General features: G+C 43.3%; 1 protein-coding gene across 3 annotated transcripts; it reads left to right on the forward strand.

Moving 5' to 3' along the window:
* The first annotated feature begins 296 nt into the window (after positions 1-296).
* LOC137800794 (FERM domain-containing protein 4B-like) lies at positions 297-22,142 on the forward strand. Of its 3 annotated transcripts, XM_068598141.1 has the most exons (24): positions 297-541; positions 8,891-8,956; positions 9,447-9,541; positions 9,638-9,730; positions 10,359-10,443; positions 10,754-10,810; positions 10,912-10,934; positions 11,855-11,938; positions 12,118-12,183; positions 12,481-12,538; positions 12,631-12,717; positions 14,791-14,867; positions 15,281-15,419; positions 15,509-15,650; positions 15,854-15,987; positions 16,142-16,258; positions 17,276-17,504; positions 17,588-17,641; positions 17,732-17,873; positions 18,079-18,246; positions 18,429-19,192; positions 19,939-20,077; positions 20,469-20,588; positions 21,263-22,142. In XM_068598141.1, exons 2-23 carry the CDS (start codon positions 8,891-8,893, stop codon positions 20,584-20,586), a joined length of 2,937 nt encoding a protein of 978 aa, XP_068454242.1. In that variant the 5' UTR covers positions 297-541; the 3' UTR covers positions 20,587-20,588; positions 21,263-22,142. The 3 variants fall into 3 exon arrangements, with proteins under 3 accessions (XP_068454242.1, XP_068454243.1, XP_068454244.1); XM_068598142.1 differs by lacking the exon at positions 20,469-20,588; XM_068598143.1 differs by lacking the exon at positions 18,079-18,246.
* Positions 22,143-22,219: the final 77 nt, after the last annotated feature.

Genomic DNA, 22,219 nt, shown 5'->3' on the forward strand with positions numbered 1-22,219 from the left:
CAGTACCTCCATATACACATTGTCATAATGTTGGAGATAACACTGAATCCACTTAGTGTGATAACATCAGAGCAAACATGTGGGGGTGATAAGACAAATTAAAAAAAACAAAAAAAAACAAGCAATATAGAGATAGATGCGGCACACAGCCTTCAGCCCATCAGGCTTCATTATTGTGAGGATTCAGAGGGATTCAGGCCGGCCGGCAGCTGCTGGATGAGAGGCAGCAGAGGGAGGGAGAGAGGGATGGAGGGAGGGGATGCGGGGCTCGTTCACATAATAGCCGGCGGGTGAAGGCGTGGTGAGGGTGGCTCAATACGAGGCGAGTGTGTGTGTGTGTGTGAGAGAGAGAGAGAGAGTGTGTGTGTGAGTGTGTGTGTGTGTGTGTGTGCGCTCTACAGTACTACACCGGAGGATGAACATGGACAGCGGCTGCACGGCGGATCCCCTCCCTGGCTAAAAGCTGAACAGAGGGGCTGATCAATATGCAGGGGAAGCCATACCTTTATCAATACCGAAGCGGGATATAAGGAGCGCGAAGGTAAGGCACATGTATATGACGTGATGGAGCGGATTCAAGCCGCCTCAGTGAAAGCTAGTGAGGAGACAAAGTAGACCGAGTCATGGGCGCGTGGGATCCGGGGAGAGGGAGAGAGAGAGAGAGAGAGAGAGCATCAATGGAAATTACAACAGCATGGGCTTGGTCGCTCCGCAGCGACTTGGCGTGTTTCCTCAGTAAAAAACCATGAAGTGAGGCTTTATTTGACACATCTGTGTTAGTCACGGGGGCTCAGGTGGAAACCACCCAGATATACAGTAGCCCACAGTAGCACATTCATTGTTCTCCCTGCACAGTGGGACCTGGCCCTGAGGTGGGCTTGTCTCATTACCGGATGCATGTGGACAATATTGCTGTTTGAAGTGGATATAGGATGGTGTTATTGGATAAATATGCACCATTATCATTTCAAATAAGTAGCTTTAAGCTATTGGACTGGTCTGGTTGAATCTAAATATGGAGCTGCAGGCTGCATGATTCATGCATTTAGGGTGTGGGACTTTGTGGATGGTAAAGAAAAAAAGCCTGTCCAGTGCATTGCTTCATTTGTATGTTTTTTTTGTGTGTGTCTGTGTGTGCGCATACGTATCATTTTCAAGTGTTTGGGATTTGTTGCTATGGTGACAACTGGTGATCCAGGCCAAGCATTTGTATGTCACGTCTGACAAGGACATTATAGTTGTGCAGGTACAGGCCAAAGTATCCCCCTCTTTTCAATTTATTCTTCTGGATATCTATTTTTACTTTCACAAGGATGAGCTCTGCAAAGATTGACACCGACCGGCTGATCTCAGAGTTGAAGGCAGGGACACAAGCGTGTGTGTGTGTGTGTGTGTGTGTGTGTGTGTGTGTGAGTGTGTGTGTTTGTGTGTATTTCTAGCTTCAGGCATTGTAAACAGGAATTGTTGTTGCGATGTTGGCGTCTGTATGACACACTTGCAGTGTAAAACTTTGTCAAGCTTCCTTCTTCTTGGAAAAGGATGTCCTGTGCCATTAAATCACACCCGTCAACAATTCCTGACTTTTTTAAAGGGTCGCTAAAGTTAAGCTTCTGGTTAACACCCCCATCACATATTCAACCGAATCAAAACTTGGTACAGGATGGAATATATATGTTTTCATGCACATCCTCGCTTGTTCTATGAGGCCGGTGTTTGAAGCTGAAATGTCTCAGCTCTCAGTTGGCAACTGTTCATTTAAAAAAAAAAAAAAAATCAAAGACTTTCTGAGAAATGTGCTAAAGGAGGGGTGGGGGTGGGATCTATTTTTGGACAGGCGAGTAATCCTGTATTCCAACACTTCACACAGAGAGAATGAATCTGATAGATATACTGTATGTGATGGGGTGAAAGGCGAGCGGCGTCACTGGAGCGAAACGGGTTGGAATGGGATTTTGGGGTTAGAACTTGGTGCAGCTTTCCTGAAAATCACGTCAGATTAATCCAGCTTCGACATATAACACCGCTCCTAGACATGTGGTACAGTCAATAAATATACCGTGATTGAATCCCTGTCAACATTCTGACAGTATGTAATAATGATTTCCGCCGTGCTGTTAGACACACTCGGTTCTTCGTTGCCGATCGTGAAGTTTGGTCGCGCTCCATCTTATTCTCCGCCCGTTCCCAGCGCGGGCCTCGGTGGCTTCGTCCCTCAGCACTGCAGAAAGTCACTGCAGCTTTCTGCAATGAAACTCTGCAGTTTTGTGATATCAGGAGTGCCAGTGGGGAATAGCTGTGGAACCCAGAGACTGAGGGCAACTAGTGGTAAAGCTCCCTGTGACTGCTTTCAGACGTCTCTGTTTGTCTGTATGTGCTCTGCTCTGTGCGTTTTTAAGGATGTGTCTGCACTGAGAGGCTGGCGTTTGACACTTTGATGAGGGGGTTTTGAAAACCTGAATGCACTCGGATCAACCCGCCGATATGATGACGACTGACCCAAACAAATAGAACAAGATATATAGCCTCACAGATGAATCCATGTTTCCACTATAAGATGAACCTATTGGACTCATTTTGGAAACTTCATGAGCTTTTTGCAGCTTCCGACCAAAGTGTAAACGGATTAACGGCAACGTAACAGGCCGATTCCCATGGATTGCTGCAGCACTTTCCGTTGTCAAAAACTTACGTACATGACTGTGGACTCTTGTCTTGTGTCTTTGATAACGTCTTGAATAAAAAAGGCTTTGAGGTTTTGCAGATACATTAAAATGTTCATTTGACTGAAGATTATACAACCTACAACCTAACGGCTTGAATAAAAATGCAAACAGCTTTCCATTTCTTTGACTGTGTGGCGGCTTTTCTTCCTTTGAACAAGCACAAATGTTCAAGGTCAGTTCTTACGTCAGCAGCTGGAACTCTGTTAAGGCAAGCACTCTGAAAAAAACGTGCTGCGGCGTAAACTTGTATCTTTGTATGAATATATATAATGAAAACATCACAGAGGTTTAACATATTGTCTTTCAGTGGAATCATACTGTGATAAAATCAGAATTCGTTAAACTCAATTGCTTTGTCTGTTATCATCAATGCATGCAAACACAGCCAGTGTGTCGCTGGAGATACTTATTTACTTTTCTCTATTATTTTACACTCATTTTACTTTCATTTTTGCACTAAAGTTCTTCATAAAATGAGAGTCAGTGCTTTTCATTTGCCAAGTGTGTAATTCACACAGAAATATAGAAAAATAGGCCTTTCATTTTGTACAAACTATTCATTTATTAATTGAATTCCCAGACAAATTGCTCTCTTGTGATATATATTCTTATCCAAATATGAAATGACATATCGGGATATACTATTTTGCCCTTTAGCCCGGCCCTTCTAAGGCTAAGTTGGATATTTGTAGCTTTTCTACTGCCAGCATTGCAAATTGCCGGAAACATGATAGAAGCAGAGTTGACCATTGCTGTCACCGTTGCTCATGAAATATGGTCGTCTGATGTTCTTTTCTTCCAGGACAGCCATGACGAAATACGTCTGACTGCTATTGAAGACGTCCTTTTGAACTTGTACTGCATGATGACATCATTCGTATGAATCACTCTTCAGCGATGCGCCCCGCCCTGGCACCACAGAGGTGTTGCAATGCAAAAAAAAGTTACAAATTGATATGTCTTTCTTGATTTCTCCATAATATCCTGAGCCTCATTGTGTGCCCATGAATTTCCCGGATATCACCAACAGCCAGGCGGGTTCTCCTCGGGAGGGGATGCTGCACAGATACCTTTTGACCGCTGACAACATGAGTCATGATGAGATATCAGAAGAGGTTTTCAGATAATCTGTATATCCTTCAGCCCCACGGCTTCTGTGACCGCGGCTTCTCGCTCTGCACTTGCTGTTCTGAGCAGTTTTTTGGTTTTCGTGTGCTGTATTTATGTATTCATTATTTCTTTTTCACTGCCAATACGCCTACTAATTAAGCGACTGTCAGATTTTCTGAGGAGAGCAAATACGTTCTTCTTATGATGCATGGCCAAAAAAACTAAATGTCAAAAATGAACCATTTGCATCCCGGGAGTGAAAGCATGATTAATCCTGAAAGGTGTTGTTAACCAACAGTCTGGTCCGTTACATCAGATAAAGCTATTGTCACATTATAAGGAACTGTACAATCTAATTTACTCAAAACACATACTGAACCTTAGTGTGTTTCCCTTTCCTATTGGATGTCACTTGACTGCACTTTTTAACCCGTTAAAAACTGTGGAACCAAGTCTGGCTCCAGACCTCCTTTTCCCTGTGCTTGAGCCGTCATAGGAACCCCATAATATATGTGTTTATTGTATGTATTTCTTCAGCAAAGTCTCCGGAAAAAAATGTATATCTGCAAAAAAATCACTTTTAAAAGATATTTTGATCGTAACTATGAACATCCAGCATGATATGAGCCAGATTCCCCAAAAATGCCTCCTGGAGCGGTCTATAAAACACCTTTTTGGAAAGATTAGGACCTAAAGAAACGGAATCTGCAACAGAAATCACAATAAAACAAAGCCTTGGCCTGTTAGGAAGGAGTTTCAGTCAAAAAACTGTGTCGTTTGGTTCAAAAATGGAAAAATTATGTATTTTATGCCAAAAGATCCTCTGAATGAGGCATGCTGGGACTTAAAATGGGCACGGGAGGATTTTTGCGCACAGTTTCCAAAAGGTTAAGTCCTCTTGTCTTTGTCTTGATGGGTCACTATTACTTTAATGTTGTGCAGGTGTTTAATTTAACGAATCAAAAATTGAAATAATGTGTGATTTTCGAAACTACACAACCATTTGTGGCATCGTTGTCTGTGGGAGTCGTCCAAAGAGCGTGTAAGCGTCGAGAGCAGACACTGACTCGCGCGTAATACCAGCCTTCATCAATAATGCATGAAAACAGGAAACTGAGATAAGACGGACTGCAGTCTGGACATGACATTTAACCGGTGTGACGTATTAAACACTGACAGCCAGGTTGCTCAGGAGACAGATACATTGTCCCGTTAGCTAACTGCACAACGTTCAAGCTTGATATGACCTCATCTCAGTGTGTGCAAGGAAACTGTGTTCAATTGTATCGTCCGCTCAATGTCAGAGGCCCTTATTACCGCATCTTAACAGGCCACGTCTAATTGTAATGAGCGTTTTTCCTCGTGAAGGAGGTCACATCTGCACTTTCTCCAAGTCTCCGCTGTAGCGCGCCATAACAAGCTGTCTATGTGCCAACCTCGGGCTCCAGACTTGAGCCGAACCGCGCACCCTGCAGCGTCTCTGGAGAGACAAACACAAAGACTGACAGTTCTTTCATCTCTGCTTTTTTTTTTTTTTTTGACATGAAGGTTCAGCGCTTGTCTTAACCCCACAGGGTCCACGGCTGGCCTTTTATTCAGGTTGAATAGGTCAGGGTTTGGTTGACTAAGCAGCGCTCTCCGCTGCGCCGGGACGAATGAACGTACATCACGAGACGACTAATGAAGAGCTAATCATCCCGTGACTGAAGTTAGTTGACAACAGTTCGTCGATTCATTAAATAATTGGTCAACAGAAAAGGAATCAACAACTATTTAGGCCACTTTTGAAGCACAAACACAGAATACCTGCTGGTTCAAGCTCCTCTTTTTCTAGCGTGACCGTAAGCTTGTCATCTTCTGTAGTTTTTTTTTTCGACAGTTGAACTGACAAAACAAGCTATTTGAAGGAGTGGTTTCAGAGCGTATGGTTACTGTACTTTGCCGTGAAAATAATAACAAGTTTCAGCCCCAGTTGCTCATGTGCATTGGTGATTATTGTGTATCCAGCAGTTTTAACCTGTTAGCTCCAGACCTCCTTTTCCTCTGTGCTTGAGTGTTTTTCCCTGTGTTTGAGTCGACGTAGGAATCCCAAATTATTTCCAACACATGTGTTTATTGGATGTATTTGTTTAGCAAAGTCTGGGGCTAAAAATGTATTTCTGCAACAAACAAAAAAAAACACTTTTAAAAGAAATTTTGATCGTAATTATAAACATCCAGCATGATATGAGCCAGATTCCCCAAAAATGCCTCCTGGAGCGGTCAATAAGACACCTTTTTGGAAAGATTAGGACCTAAAGAATCAGAATCTGCAACAAAAATCACAATAAAACAAAGCCTTGGCCTGTTATGAAAGAGTTTCAGTAAAAGAACTGTGTCGTTAGGTTCAAAAATGAAAAAATTACCTATTTTAGGCCAAAACATTGTCTGAATGGGCCATGCTGGGGTTTCCAAAAGGTTAAATACGCTTGTCTTTGTCTTAATGAGCCAATCCGGTCACTATTACTTTGGTGTTGTGGAGGTGTTTAATTTAATTAATCGAAATTGAAATAACGTGAGTTTTAAAACTATATAACCATTTCGGGCATTGTCTGATTGCAGTGGGAGTCGTTCGGTTCAAAAATAGAAAGATTACATATTTTATGCCAAAAGTTTGTCTGAATGAGGCATGCTGGGACTTCAAATGGTTGCAGGAGGATTTTTGCACTCTGTTTCCAAAAGGTTAAGTCCCACCCTGTGCCGGTGACGTCTGCGTGTTGTGACAGAGAAACCGCTGGGTTAGTCAGGGTCGCCGGGCTGCTCGGTCACACATATAAATAGCAGTTCTTGTAATGATTATAACTCCCGGGTGATTAATAGCATAGCTTCCCTCTCTCACTTCATCTATATTGCATAAGTACAAGTCATCCCGGCTGCATTTGACTCTCGTCTGCCGAGCTAATAACTGCTTATGAAAATTCCTCAGCGGTGCACGCTTGTTTAAGGGGCCATTTTCTCCACATGAACAACTTCTCCACACAGAAGAATTATGATAATCCCTGCACCATCTAGTGGCCGACGTCTTCACTGTGCACAGTCATGCTACACAGACGCATTGTGTGACTCCGGCGTGACGGTGTCACCACTAAATCAAAGCTAGAAATCAAATCAATCAGCACACAGTCCGAAATGAATTGTATTAATTGAGTGTGACTTTTAATTTAGATCCCGGAAAGAGAATTATTTATGACCATGGCGAAAAAGAAAGACACATTAACTCAGAGGCCGTAATCGACAGAGTGCTCGTTAAAAACATTACAGATGGAGTAATTCAAAGACGTGACCGGGTGTGTCCCGTCCCTTTCAGGAAGCGGGGGGGCGATTCATTTAATCGTTTATTAGTGTGGCAGCACATGAGGAGTGGAGTGTGTAAAGCAAAGCCTCTCTGAGTTGTTTCAATCACTTTACTTCCTCTTGTGTTAAATCACTCACTCAATGTACAGAAAAAAAGCAGCAAGAGGAAACCTGATATCCCGACTCGACTCGATTCAGCCACAAAACAAGTTAAATAAGACATTTAAAAATGTCTCAGTCAATTCAGCAGACCATAATGACGACTCGTGTTTCCTGTCTGACCCCTATTGTTCCTATTAAGAAGCAGTAAACCCTAAAGTGTGGTTCAGGATTCAGCTGCTGGCTTCTCATTAACTGGCCGCACCGTGTGAGCTGCACACGGCTACGTCAAGGCCCGGCCGCTCCGTCAATAAACCCGGACGGAACAAGTTTGCTGGTTAATCCCCAATCGGCCGTTGCAGAGCTGACAACGTTCATGGTTCGGATCCAAGAGGAGAGACTCTGTTGTTTTTTCAGGGATGAGCTCCGGTCAGGGATGCGTCCTCACCTGCGCTCTTCCCGGGGGGATCTACCAGGTACAGCCGGCCGCCGGGTTCGGGTGTTGGAAAGTCGCGATTGGCCTCGTTCTGTCAGAGGAGAAAGGCTGTTGAATGTGTCTGAGAAAGAGTTTCATTCTGCAGTTGGTGAGCTTTCGGTTGTGAAAACCTCAATCTGTCATTTTTCTTCCCAGTTGTTTGATTTATCGGGCGCTCGCCGCTCTTTGTGTCTCTTAGTAGGTCAAGCTGATTCTCTGTGAAAGGCATTGTGGGCCGTAATGATCCTGCTCCGACTGACAAGACTTGTTTGCTTCTTACCTTGTGGGTTTACGGCTAGCAGAGATCTGGAGTTTAACAGCTGCAGGGCGGTTGGAACTTGATCCATAATGGATGATGTTTTATTGAACATGGTGAAACGTTTGTGATTATAAAGATATTCGCTTTGGTGGAAGACATTAAGATATTTTACTTATTGAAAGTAAAAGTAAAAATATTGTACACAAAATGTACTTAAAGTATTAGAAGTAAATGCACTTATTATATTACCTATACTACTACATATTAGGCTATTTGATTACAATTATAATTGCATTATTTATTTGTTTTGCATTGGAGTTTAACGTTATCGCTGGTGGGGGCTGAAACTAATTTGAATGACTTCATATATTCTTGGGTTGTTTAATCTGTGGAAGTGCATTATATTGTATACGGATCATATGTTTTTTTTCTCTAAAATCTTATTATGCAGAGCCAAACAAATGAGGCGATATATTCAAATATAAAGTAGTAGTAGAAGTTCAGTATGTGAGTAAATGTACATTCAACCACGAGATTTTTCTTTGCTTAAATGTTGGAAAGGCTGAGAGGCTCCAACCGTGAAAGTTAAATGTGAAAGGGTAAAAAAAAAATGGTGCAAATCCTTCCTTCAGTGGCTATGGCAACAAATCCTCGAGACAATGGTTTTATTGTCATGAACGACGTCAACGTTTTTTTCTTCTTCTTTTCCGTATTTACCAGCGAGGCCTTACAAGACTCTTCAGACGCTCCCGGCCCTTATGATCAGGCCTCACGTGGGCTGTAAAAACATGACCAGCACACGAGACCTGATGTCACGATGCCTCTGTATGATGAATCGCCGGCGATCTGTGTCACAAGCTTTGCACTTCCTCTTTGTCCTTTTCCCTGCAGATGACCGAGGGCAGGCTGTGCCAAGTGCAGCTGCTGGACGACAGGAAGCTCGAGCTGCTGGTTCAGGTACGAATGCGAAGCCGCTGGAATCAATGTGCTTATAATGACCACGCATCATACGGCGATATGTAACGAGGATTTGGGGTAATAAGGAACCCCACACAAAATGATCTGACTCTGCACCCTCAAACCAACTGAGTGTCCTTCGGCTCATTGTTCAGTTTTTTGGCCTCCAACTTGCAAAGTTGAGCCAGATATTCCCCTCATGTCATGTCTGTTTCTGTCGTGTCGTGACACACTGCACGTGAAACGCTTTCAGTGGTATAACATTTGTAAAACAAAGACCTTCCCTGTGTAAAGTCCCTGAGTATGTTTGCTGTTGAAGTGTCCTTGAACGCAACACTACACCCTCACTCGCTCCTGCTCCTGCATGCAATCTAATTGATCTTTCCAGGTCTTGCTTCTCTTCAGAGGGAAGAGGAAATCATTTCCTCAAGGATCGGTGACACATTTATCACTTATTTTCACATCTTACGTCTGAAACCTTCTCCCACAGCCGAAGCTGTTGTCCTACGAACTCCTCGACTTGGTTTCCTCCCACTTCAACCTCAAGGAGAAGGAGTTCTTTGGAATTGCATTTTTCGATGACCAGTATGTAAAACTGTCGAGTGTCATTGATTCATTTACACGAGTGTGTGCGAAACGCAGCGCTCTGATGCTTTGGCGTCTGTGTTTCTGCTGTTGCAGTGGTCAGCGCAAGTGGCTGCAGATGGACCGCAGAGTTCTGGATCATGACTTTTTGAAGAAGTCCGGGCCTGTTGCCCTCAACTTCCTAGTCAGGTAATAACACAGATTTCTTTTCTCATGCAAATCCTCAAGATCTCCAGCAGGGAGCACTACTTTATTGACAAGGATCATTAGCTGTGAACAACATATTCCATATGGTTGCTATCCTGACTGTCTCATGTGTAAATATCTGAATAGTCCACATAAATACCACATATATATAAATCAGAATCAGCTCACTTGGCCATGTTTGTGTACATATACTCCAGTTACACTTTGCTCTCTTTGTACCTTTGTACATAATGTACACAAATAAATAAGAGAAAGAGTAAAACACAGAAACTATGCATCAGCATTAACATTTAACTAATACATACAATATAAATGTATTAAATACTATATATGAACAATGAATGTTGGATATTAGTGCAGGTGGAGGTGTCTGATTATTTGTTCATCAGTGACGGCAAGTGGAAAAATCAACTAGTGTCTCAAAAAGTTGAGACTGTGAAGTGTTCATCATAAACGTCACTCCAACCAACACCTCACACTGCCAAGGAAAGCAATTACTAAGCAGAAAAAAAGTGCTGATTGAGCATTTCCCATAATGGCACAGACAGGTAATCTCGGTTTAACTGTGTGTGTGTGTCTGTGTGTGTGCGTTTGCTTTCATCCTTCGTAGGTCTTATGTAGAGAACATTACACAGCTTAAGGACATCATAACGGTGGAGTTATTCTTCCTGAATGCAAAGTCCGCCGTCTACAATGTAAGTGTTTTTTCTCTCTTGTTTTTGAAGCCGCGGCCGAGTTGTTTTCGCTCTCAGCAGCTCGCTGATGATTCACTGTCTGTGGACCCCGAGCAGCCAGCAGCTCAGCAGACAACGGCCGCAGGGCACAGTTTCCCCCTCCAAAGGTTGGAATGTAAAGTAGATAGTAGGAGGGAAAAAAGCATTAGGACTCATCCTGAGAACAAGCAGAGGCCAATGGAGGAGATTCTATGTGTGGATCTAGACATCTTTCTCCACATGGACCACATGTCCTGCGTCATGCTCATGTATTTGTTATATTGTCTCTTAGGGGTTCATAGAAGTGGAAAGTGACAACGTCTTCAAATTAGCTGCAAATGCCCTGCAGGTCAGTGGCTCCAATGGGCTCACATGCAAAACAATAATCAAAGCATCTGAAACCCCTTTAAAGCGTGCCATCTGATAACGTGTATTTTCTTTTATGACCAGGAGGCGAAGGGAGACTACACGAGGTAAGTGCATGTTATCAGCCGGGTTAGAAGTATTTAACAGACGGAGGGCAAGTTAATGGTGAGCTTTTAATGAAGGCATTCAATTGGTCACAAGGAACAAAATCAATGGCAGCGTTATGTGAGGTTTACCACGGACTGCTGTACAGCTCGCACCACGCAGCTAATGAGTCTCACAGTGCTGAGAGAAGCAGAGACACCTGTGCTCTGCCTTATGATATTATACATGTATGATCAGAGGGAATGCTGCAGGTCTTTGTACAGGTCCCCCACCTGCTCCGACCAGCTGATGAAGGAAGAGGGTTTAGGAAGACTGACATCTTTGTTCACATGAGAGAATTCTTTATTCGCTGTCGGGGATGTGAAGACACTGAGGTTGTCTCCTTCTGTTTCTTCGGGGATTTTACGGCGATTCAAGCAACTTCAGGAGTTTACAATTTCATTGAAGTGCTGTTATGTCGAATGAAATACAGGATTCCATATCTTAACCGAATTTATTTCCAGCAATAAGGAAAATGCCATATGCACAAAATATAATTTGGGTTGGAGTAGAGTTCAGATAACTTACTTATATAAAAGTTGTAATAGCACAGTGTAAAAATACTCTGTATCATCCACAAAATGCACTTATAGTATTAAACCGTGCAAGTACTCCTTATGCAGAATGGACCTTTTAGTGCAGCTGTTTGAGATGGAGCGAATATTAACTACTTTATTTGCACTTTAAATTGTTCAAAGTTACTGCTGCTGTCCAGGTGCACACTTTGAAATGTTTAACGTTGCATTTGAACATTTGAAATATGAAAGCAATTCAAAATTGTACTTAAAGAAAAATAAATATCCAAGAAGTGCAGTGAAGCAAAGTCAGATCATCCACTCAACTTCCACAATTCTTGTTATAACTGTTGTTATTTATGTTTCAGTGATGAAAACACCAGAGCTGACTTGAAGAAACTCCCAACTCTTCCCACTAAAGTCCTCAAGGAACACCCATCACTTGCATACTGGTACGCTTACAGGAGCTCACGCCTACGCTAAAGCCCCAACATCAAACATAAACATGCATTCATTTGATTTCTAAGTTTTTACACGCCGCTAAAGTACGTCCATACAGAAGGGTTTGATCTGAAGCTGTGCGTCAGTTTAAAGCGTAAAAAGGTGTCTTCTTCTTGGTTTGACATTGCAGTGAGGATCGCGTAATTGAACATTATAAACAGCTGAAAGGAGTCTCCCGAGGTCAGGCCATTGTGAAGTAAGTATTGCAGGAAAAAGGGCTCAGTGCTTGTAATTAGTCGATGAACGCTGTTAGGTTTAAGCACATTAATCTTCCTCTCACCCCGGCTAGCCCTCCCTTTCCCTCCGTCTCTCTCTGGTACTCCTGTACTCATCATCTGATAGAAATCAATAGCTCCTTTTCTCAGTTGCAGTCCAGTGAATCACACTGATTCACTGGACTGGGGTCAAATTTCCATATTTTAAACCACATGCAGATGTAAAAAAAAGAAAAAAGAGAATAAGCAGCTGCTTTTAATAATGTTCTTTGTTCTAGGTATTTGACGTTAGTGGAATCTTTGCCCACGTATGGCGTGCATTATTACGAAGTGAAGGTAAGGTCTTCCTCCCGTGATTAACGGGGAACTGTACAGCTGTTTGCCTGAAACGGACTCCACCGTCAAGCTCGTGTGTTCTCGCCTCGCAGGATAAACAAGGGATCCCGTGGTGGCTCGGGATCAGCTACAAGGGCATCGGCCAGTATGACCTGCAGGATAAATTAAAACCTCGAAAGGTAAACGCTCCCTGCTGCTCCCGCTCTAAAATGGCCGCTGCTACTCCTCTGCTTTCCTAATCCCCAGCGTGGACATGATAGCACAGGGGTAAGGATTGCGGCGATGATTCACCAGCTCCCGCTCGTTCGTGCTTCATGTATTTCGCTCCAAAGAAAAAAGGCCGGGCCTCGGCTGCCGCCGCGGCAGACGAGGCCAGACTTGTACGATCGAAGTGGAAGAAGAAATCTCAGCCCGGAGAGCTCTCGCCACGATGAGTTCTGTATGTGTCTAGAATCACACGTACGATATGAACCTGCTCGTCTGGTTTCATCGGTGTCCATTTGGCGTGTGATTTGATGAGAGAAACACCCGAGTGAGTGATCCGTCAGCTATGCGCCGCAGTCTGCGTTAGTGTTTCTGCAAAGAGTGCTGCTGTAGTTGAGGAGGAAAAGTTCAGAACAATTCACTTTAACCTTTCGGAAAGTGTGTGTGAAAATCCTCCAGCTCCCATTTTAAGTCCCAGCATGCCCCATTCAGATAAACTTTTGGCATAAAATACATCAGTTTTCCATTTATAAACCGAACTACACAGTTCTTTTGACTGAAACTCCTTCGTAAAAGGCCAAGGCTTTGTTTTATCTGGATTGTTGTAGCAGATTCAGATTCTTAAGGTCCTAATCTTTCCAAAAAGGTGTCTTATCGACCGCTCCAGGAGGCATTTTTGGGGAATCTGGCTCATATCATGCTGGATGTTCATAGTTACAATCAAAATAGCTTTTTTAAGTGTTTTTTTTTTTCAGATATACATTTTTTTTCCCCAAGACTCTGCTGAACAAATACAATAAACACAACAATTGGAATTAATTTAGGTTTCTACGATGACTCAAACACAGGGAAAAAGGAGGTCTGGAGCCAACATTGGTTCCACAGTTTCCAACGGGTTAAATGTCGTGTTCACACACCACACACACACACCGTGTGCTGCTGTAGACGAGGAGGGAAAGTTCAAAACAATTCACTTTAATTTACTGCCTCTCCCGTTCGGGCCCAGTAATCGCTCGACGTGGTGCAATCCCTCTCTTGCCAGCTGTGTTCCAGAAAATTGTGCAAGCGGCCGGCCTGGTGCAGGCAGCCGGTGTGTAGTCGGAGGGGAGAAGAGGGAGGGAGCTGGTGATGTCAACGATAAAGGGGCTGGATTCGGGGCGTTATAACACATGTTCTGAGCATACCTGAGGAGACGAGGCAGGAGCTGACAGGAGAAGGAACACAGTGTGTGTTTGTGTTGACTGCAAAGTTAAGGAGGATTTGACACCTTAAGAAAAGGGAACCTGTGAGCATCCATTGTACCGGTAAGACTGGAGACAGCGCTTCTTTTTCTGGTTGGAAGTAAAGCTGCAAATGGACTTGGCTTTTATTCTTTCAAGAACATTTCGCACGTTCATCTAGAATATTGAACAACAATCAATCTCTGAAATCCCGTAATATCGTAAAACTCGGCGGATGATCGCTTCTCCATTCTTGTGTTAACGGTGCAGCGGCTCTCCACAGCAAGCACACGTTGTGTTAGTTCGCCGTGTTGCTGCCTGTGTCTCACTCGCGTCGGGTCCAGACACACACAGTGAGTCACTGACCCAGATAGATTGTTCATATCTGGCTGCTGTCAGCGAGCACCTGGGCGACACGGCGATAGACGTGATGCACCTTGGGAAGTGTTGCGATGAGTCTTTTGTCTGATGTTCCCTTGTGGCGTCCTCAGCTTCTCCAACACCTGCATTACTGCAGGGTTGGCATGCTGGGCGGCCCCAGACTTTAATGACAGTTTGTTTCTGTCTGGCTTCTTCTTTTTTTTTCTTTAATGACGGGTTAACCAAAACACCTGCTCTGCTAATCTGTTTTTTTCCTAATAGTTTATGTGATGTCAGCCATTACTACAGATGGGTTCCGTGAATAAAACATGAACGTTCATCAGGACTGAAGGCACATTTTGAAGCCGTTATTCCCGGCGCTCATCTCTCTGCATTTGAGGTTGTGGATTATAGAGCATGACACCCATATTCCTGATCAGATATTGCTTCTTTCTATTTCCCCCACAGCTTTACCAGTGGAAGCAGCTGGAAAACTTGTACTTCCGGGAGAAGAAATTTGCTGTAGAAGTAAACGATCCCCACAGGTGAGCAGCAGGAGACTCTGCTTTGTAAACTAGATATATGTTGATTCATGTGTTCCTTTCATTTTTCTTATTATTCCTATTTATTTTCACAATTCAAACAATACAAATCACAACAGAGAGAAATGAATATTACAGTGCAGGAAGAGACAAAAAGCCAACTGGGCTTCTTTAAAGCCTCCACCTATATAATATATTACAATTTCACAAAATTACAAACGTAACATGAAAAATGCAGAAGATAGACAACAAAAGAAGAATATTTTGCTTCTGCTTACAGTTACTGAGCCTCGGTTGAGTCTCTGTCTTCATCATTTATCCAAAGAGATTGTTCATATCTCTTTCTATTTGAGTTGGTGATTCAATAAAAATCCCCACCTATGATTTATTTTTTTTGGGGCCGTTTCTTGCAACAGGAGAGCAGTAACCAAACGCACATTTGGGCAGACTGGCCTCCTCATCCACACGTGGTATGCCAGTCATTCTCTAATCAAAACCATCTGGGTCATGGCTATCAGCCAGCACCAGTTCTACTTGGACAGAAAGCAAACCAAAGTGAGTGTCGGTCAAAACTACACTATCACTTTTAGTGTGAATGCTTGCCTTTAATACCGTCCTCTGATCTTTGTTGTGAATTCTTTCAGACTAAATTAGGAACAGCGAGAACTGTGGATGAGATTGCGATGGATCTCACGGAGCACGGAGGACCGAAGATAAACAGATTGGGAGACGCAGGCCTGAAGAATAACTTCATAACAGCCAGCAATGGGAGTCTGGTGTCTACAGGTTGGTTATAAATATTTAAGTTCATGAAGCAAGTGTCTGTTCAGTTCATATGTTTTCTTAAGTCATGATTTCAGGTCATATTCATGCTCACAGCTCTCTCTGACTAAGCTATGAAGGAGAAACACTGAGCTGTAAAAGCTCACAGGAGGTTGTTTTTAGATGCATGCTATGTTGGCAACAATAGTAAAAATATTGCTTCACAGGTTCTGCCGACTCTGAAATGAGTGAAGAGCAGAAGAGAGAGAAACTCTCTGAACTGAGAAAAAAAGAGCAGGAGATCCAAGATATTTTGGCCAAGAAAACAAAAGAACTGAAGAAGATTTGCATGAGAGAGGCGGTGAGACATTTTTTTTCACTTACATTTTTTCTGCACTGGCACTGTAGTTTGCGAGGCGTGTGTGTGTGCAATGTTTCTCTTAACGGCCACATTCAGTCAGCTAAAACTCATGTTATTAAGGTTCAAAAAGTGCTCAAAGTATTTGTGTTTTCAGGAGCTCACTGGCAAGCTGCCAAAAGAGTATCCCCTCTCTTCAGGTGAGCGACCGCCACACATCAGACGGAGGGTTGGCACTGCTTTCAAGCTGGATGACCTTTTCCCCTACAATGAGGTGTGTGTTTCCCTCTGTGTCTGCATCATGTACCTTAAGCTTTTGGAAACCGTGCACGAAGATCCTCCCGCGCCCATTTAAAGTCCCAGCATGCCCCATTCAGACAATCTTTTGGCATAAAATAGGTAATTTTTCCATTTTTGAACCGTCTGATAGTTTTTTTTTCGACTGAAACTCCTTCGTAACAGACCAAGGCTTTGTTTTATTGTGACTTTTGTTGCAGATTCAGATTCTTTAGGTCCTAATCTGGCTTATATCATTCTGGATGTTCATAGTTACGATCAAAATATCTTTTAAAAGTGATTTTTTTTTGCAGATATACATTTTTTTCCCCAAGACTTTGCTAAACAAATACATGCAATAAACACAAGTGCGCCAACATTGGTGTCACGGTTTTCAACGTGTTAAAATTCATATTTTTACACTTTTTCCAGTATAAAATGTATTTTATCCGTTTGCGCCATGCAGCTCCATTGTTTAGTTTTTTTTAGAAAGCTAATACAACATCATCCTTTATGTTGCACTTTTGTTAAAAGTTTTTTATGTTGAGAAACTACCAAAAGTTTAAAAAAAAAAAAAATCTTATGGAAAAAAAAAAGTCCAATGTTAAAAACTTTTTTCCAATAAAAAACAATTCGAGGAAGAAAGTCGCCGAGTCGGCAACACTGACAAAATGATAATGATATACATAAACATACAATAAACATAAACAAGGAAGATGGTTGTTGTGAGTACTCACAGATGTCCAGCCGGCAGCTTGTAGGAGACTCCGATGACATTTTGATTCAGTCCCACAGGCCTGAGGGCTATACGGGCCACACACAGCACCGGTGACGCAAATACTGGCTATAGTGCACCAATCTGCAAGTGAAAACAGTCCCCAACAAATGCACCAGTTACTCATGATGGAGTAACATTTGCTTGAAAGTCCAATACCTCATCAGATTTAGAGAAAACAGGCGACGGTTGTTGTATACTTGTTGTATACTTATCGTTATCTCTGGGGTTGTGCTGCAGGATCCCTTCCTGAGGAACCTCGAGAGCAGATTTGCACTGCAGCAAAAGATCGTGGAGGCGGCGAAGAAGCTGGCAAACGAGGCAGAGCTGTGCAAAACCGTCAAGAAGAAGAGGAGGAGAAACTGTTTGGATGCCATGCAAAAACTCCAGCAGATAGAGGATGAGATGAACCAGTACAGGATCAAGAAGGGGAAAAAGCCGACTCAGCGGGCCTCAGTGATCATTGCAGGTATGATGTTGATTGCTGTTACCGGATGACTGTTTCGATATATTTCAACAGTAAAACACGGAGTTATTTCCTCTTTTCTGCAGACGAACTGATCCGTTCAGACTGCAGCTCTCTGTCGAGTCTCCCGCTGGATGACGGTGAGTGAGAGCGTTGAATTCAGCTGAGCTTCATCATGACGACGTCTTTTGAAAAAGAGCGAGTGTCAATTTTGTCTCCGTGCGCTTCAGATGACTCAGACGGTGTCAGTCAGAGGCCGCGGTCGCGGTCGGTCCAGGGTTCCCCTCAGCTCAGCCCGATGCGATCGCTGGGGGCCGAGTACGACGCGGAGCGACAGGGATCTCCGAGGGAAAATCACAAGAACTACAGCAGGTGTGGAAACACATTTCCCTCCTCTCTGTCGAGTGTTTCACAACCTTTTATTTAGTTGGAATGAAAACAATCGTGTTCTGATTTGGCCATGACCTGAATGTTCGCTGTGTCATGCATGCTCATTCCTTTCCTCACATCTCATCCCATTTTTTTTTTAAATATCTTTTGTCTTTTTAAAAAAAAAATCTTCTCCACACCCTTTTAGATTAGCTTTTGAAGGGCAGGATGCTTCCCACTACTGCCAGCACCCAAGAGAGGTCTCCTCTACCCACAGTAGTCCCTATAAAACCCTTCCCAGACCCCCTAGAAAACCACGCAGCATGCCTCCCACCCCGGTTATGACCCGCAATGCCTACAGCAGCACCCAGCTCAGGTGAGATTGGCTGCATTACCAACAGCCTTCCTTCTTTTCAACCCTTCACCTCTACCCAAACCGCCTAACTTCTATCATCATTGTCATGCAAATCCCAATCCTTTTATTTGAACTATCCAGAAATATCATCCCGTGATTGAGTTTTAGGACGCAGTTTAAAACGCTTGTGTCCCTCCTCCCAGGTTGGAGGGGTCTCCTCATTGCTTCAGGCATCGCAGCGGAAGTCTGGAGTCGCAGCCCCGGCTCAGAAAAGACGGCGACTCCGAGAAGCCCGTCTTTGTCTTGTCGCCGGCCCACCGCAGCAACAGCACGGAGGTGTTAGAGGACTGCTCTTCTTACACCAGCCAGTCCAGTCTGGAGTACTGCGGGGCGGCGCACTCCCACTACAGCACGCTGGACTCCCGAACCTCGACCATGCATCGCCTCCACAGGAAGGTGGAAGTGTATGGGAATACCGGGAGCATGCCCAACTTGGTCCAGACCCATTCATGCGAGAACTCAGCACACTATGCACCCAGTGCCTACTACGTCGCCGGCTACCCCTGCCCGGACATGGAGCCTTACGCTAACGGTGCCTACGTGTATGAGAATGACGTGGAAGGCCACTACAACGTCAACCCGTCCTACCAAATAAATGGGTATCACGGACATGACAGGTTCAGGAATTACAGCAGCGAGAGGGCAGATAGTCTTTCCCAGAATCCCTACGCCACTGTGAGGCCGCCGCGGAACCGAGAGGGGCCCAGAAACGAGCTGTTGGCCAAGAACATGCAGAAGGCCCTGGTGGCGGAGCACCTGAAGGGCTGGTACCACCGGAACAAGGTCCAGGGTGGGGGGGCGATGCTGGCCAGATATGACTTTGACAGCGGCTCTCAGCTCAGTCTGGGCTACCAGACCATGCCAGCGGCGTTCAGCCACTCCAGCAGAACCACCTCCTTTTCATCAGGTGAGACCAGTTTGACCCGTTGAAAACTGTGGAACCAATTTTGTCTCTAGACCTCTTTTTCCTTGTGTTTGAGTCGTCGTAGGAAACCCAAATTAAATCCAATTCTTGTCTTTATTGTATGTATTAATTCAGCAAAGTGTTGGAGAAAAAATGTAAATCTGCAACAACAAAAAAAAATATTTTAAAAGATATTGCTTGATATGAGCCAGATTTCCCAAAAATATGTTAATGACATTACACAATAACTCTCTTCCACCACACCTTAAATCGCTGCAACACATCAGAAACAATTGTATTCAGGTGCGGTTCAGTGGAGACTTTCCCTTTGCTCTGCCCAAAGCTTTTCCAGGCTTAAAAATAATAGAAGGAAAACATTTGCCGCAGTTTGTGCCTCTCATAAATTACTATGACATTCACACACTCAAAGTCAGCCATTACAGTCACACAGCAACACATCCTTGTTGTACTTTCTCATTTCAGTACAGACAAATGTACCTGATGATCAGGTTGGTTCTGCAAGGACATGTATTGAGTTTAAACTTAGAGGGGTGGAAAGTAGTTTTATTTGGATGTATTAGTGAGATATGAGATGCACAAACATGTTGCAAGCTTGTAGGTATATACTCGTATACAATCATACAATTGTGAATTTTTATGTAAAGTGGCAGCAAACACACTGTAGAAACATTACCACTGAGCTCCACACCAACAACAGCTGAGTGCTTTTGCCTTTGTCTGGTTTGCAGTGTCCTCGGTGGAAAGCACGGGGAACTGGCGAAACCAGCTGGCAGTCGGCCTGACAGATTACGACACACCGGACACACCTCAGTGCACACACCCTGGAGCGCCTGCATCTCCGTACAACCGCAGTCCCTCACACAGCAGGTGAGTGCTGCAGTTCACTGAATCTCCACACTGAGCAGTGGATGCAAGGCGAAGAGAGTCAATCATGGACAACTGGAGGGCCGGGGGTTGCTCTCAGTTTAATTATTCGTGGAATTCTAGATTAAAATGCTTATTGCTTATTTTATGCATACAATAATTAGCCTGCTAATGTGCTCTCTGGCGGGTGCAGATGTCAGTGCCTCTCCTGTTTCCTGTAATGCATGTTGAAGTCTTTGAATAAATAACATTGTATTTCTTTGCAAAGAAGTGTTTTTTTTTTATCTTGTGTGACCTTTAACGAAACAAAACTAACCACGTGGACCGTCTCTCTTTCATCCTGCCTTTTCCTCCTTCCTTTCCTTGACTCATGGTTCGATGCTCGCGTGTGCAGATCTCCTCCAGAAAACAAAGTTTCTGACACAATGCCTAAAAAATCTGAGTCAGTTGAGGCGGTTGGCTCTGAGGCCACTAGTACAGATGAACCATCAGACAACCGTTCTAGCACTTAAGGGTGAGACCGAACACAGCGGGCTGCTTTGTGTCGTGTTGACAGTCATCTCCATTTTGACATCCCGTCTTCATCCGTGTGTCACTCTTGTGTCGCTTATTTAATCAAACGTCCGTCCCTTTCATATTGTGATATCTGTCATTAATGTTGATGATTTTGCACCTGACCTGCAGTAACTGTCTAGCGGCTCAATGCGGCTTCTCTTATGCAGTGCAGGGCTAATGCTAACATTATCATGCTAACAAGCTCACACTGGCAATGTTAAAATGCAGATGATTAGCACGTGCAATGTTAGCATCAATAAGCACAAAATACGGGGAATGATGGGAATGTAATTTGCTTTGCAGGTATTTGGTCGTCCGTCCATCCAATAGGTGTTAGAAAATGTAAAAACTGAAAATGTCAACCTTGTGGTGGCGCGAGAGGAAAAGTCAGGGGGTCACCAAAGATAGAACCATCTATAGTTGAGATATTGAAGTTTAGAAAAAAGTCTGACTTTTTAGCTGCTAGCATAGCTACAAAACGTGAAGTCATGGTGCATGCTTTTCCAGTGTACTGCATTTCCATTTCCATTCCCCAGTGTTTTCTTTCTCACAAAGTTCAATCGTTTGTTCTTTGTTCTCAAACAATTGAACTACACATTATTTGACATGTTCTTTTCTTACTTGCCTGCACAGATTTCACCTGGATAGAAGCTACATGAGCATCCACTGAAGGAGGACCAAACTAAACTTTGGCACAAATAAAGCCATGGCCAGCAGCACATGAAGGGGATGAAGTTGAAACACATGGCTGCACACAAACTTTTCTGTTGCTGCCGCAACCTTTTTCTTGGGAGATGTTCTGTCTGTTAGGTTTTGGCGGAGTCTATGTGTACGCTGTCCTCATGTTAAAGTAACCTCTGAACACAGTGATGACACTCTTGAATGACTTTCCCACGTGCCTTGGATCGGATGGATTATACAGGCAGATGAGAATGTGTCAAGGAACTTTAAGATGTTGCACAACCACACTGGATTCAAACCCTATTGTGTTTTAAAGATGGATAAAAAAAAGAGGCAACATGTTTTTACCGAAATCCAACTCTGTATTTTAACAGGAACTGTCTTCTGCCTTATACAAAACAGTAGGTCATAGAATAAAACATGATTTTCACCACTTTCATCTCAGTAAAATATGATCAAAAATAGTCCAAATGAAGAAATTGACGTTCATTAATTAGAGCAGATGATCCAGTGAATTTCCATTTCTTTCTTTCGTTAAACTTTCAATCAGAATGTATTATGTCAATATTGTTTATAGAACCATTTGTCTTTGTTGGTGGCGTAATGTGTTTCAAAAAGCATGGTGAGAATATTTTCCTCTTTTTTTTTTTTATTATAAGAACTTCTTTTTATACTAACAGAAGACCACTGCCGTGAAAACCATAATATTCATGTCTCGTAGTTTGTTTTCTCACATATTTGTACAGTCAGTGTGTAGTTATATGTAGTTAGATGTTGTCATAAAATATTTTCCACTGGGAACAAGGATGTGAATAAATACATGTGTGACACATAGACGGCTGTTGTCACTTTGTGTGCGGCCGGTAAACAACCAGTTTGGGTTCTGCTATGGGGGGGATTACATCTCCC

Source organism: Clinocottus analis, unplaced genomic scaffold (genome assembly GCF_023055335.1).
Source record: "Clinocottus analis isolate CAN_PGR_092001 unplaced genomic scaffold, fCliAna1.0.p SCAF_4, whole genome shotgun sequence".
Lineage (NCBI taxonomy): Eukaryota > Metazoa > Chordata > Actinopteri > Perciformes > Cottidae > Clinocottus > Clinocottus analis.

Excerpts from the sequence above, each read along its gene's own strand:
- LOC137800794 (XM_068598141.1), top strand. The coding sequence starts at position 8,891 with ATGACCGAGGGCAGGCTGTGCCAAGTGCAGCTGCTGGACGACAGGAAG. Across the intron at positions 8,957-9,446 it reads AGCTCGAGCTGCTGGTTCAG|CCGAAGCTGTTGTCCTACGA; the intron begins GTACGAATGCGA and ends CTTCTCCCACAG. Across the intron at positions 17,505-17,587 it reads GGCCTCAGTGATCATTGCAG|ACGAACTGATCCGTTCAGAC; the intron begins GTATGATGTTGA and ends TCTTTTCTGCAG.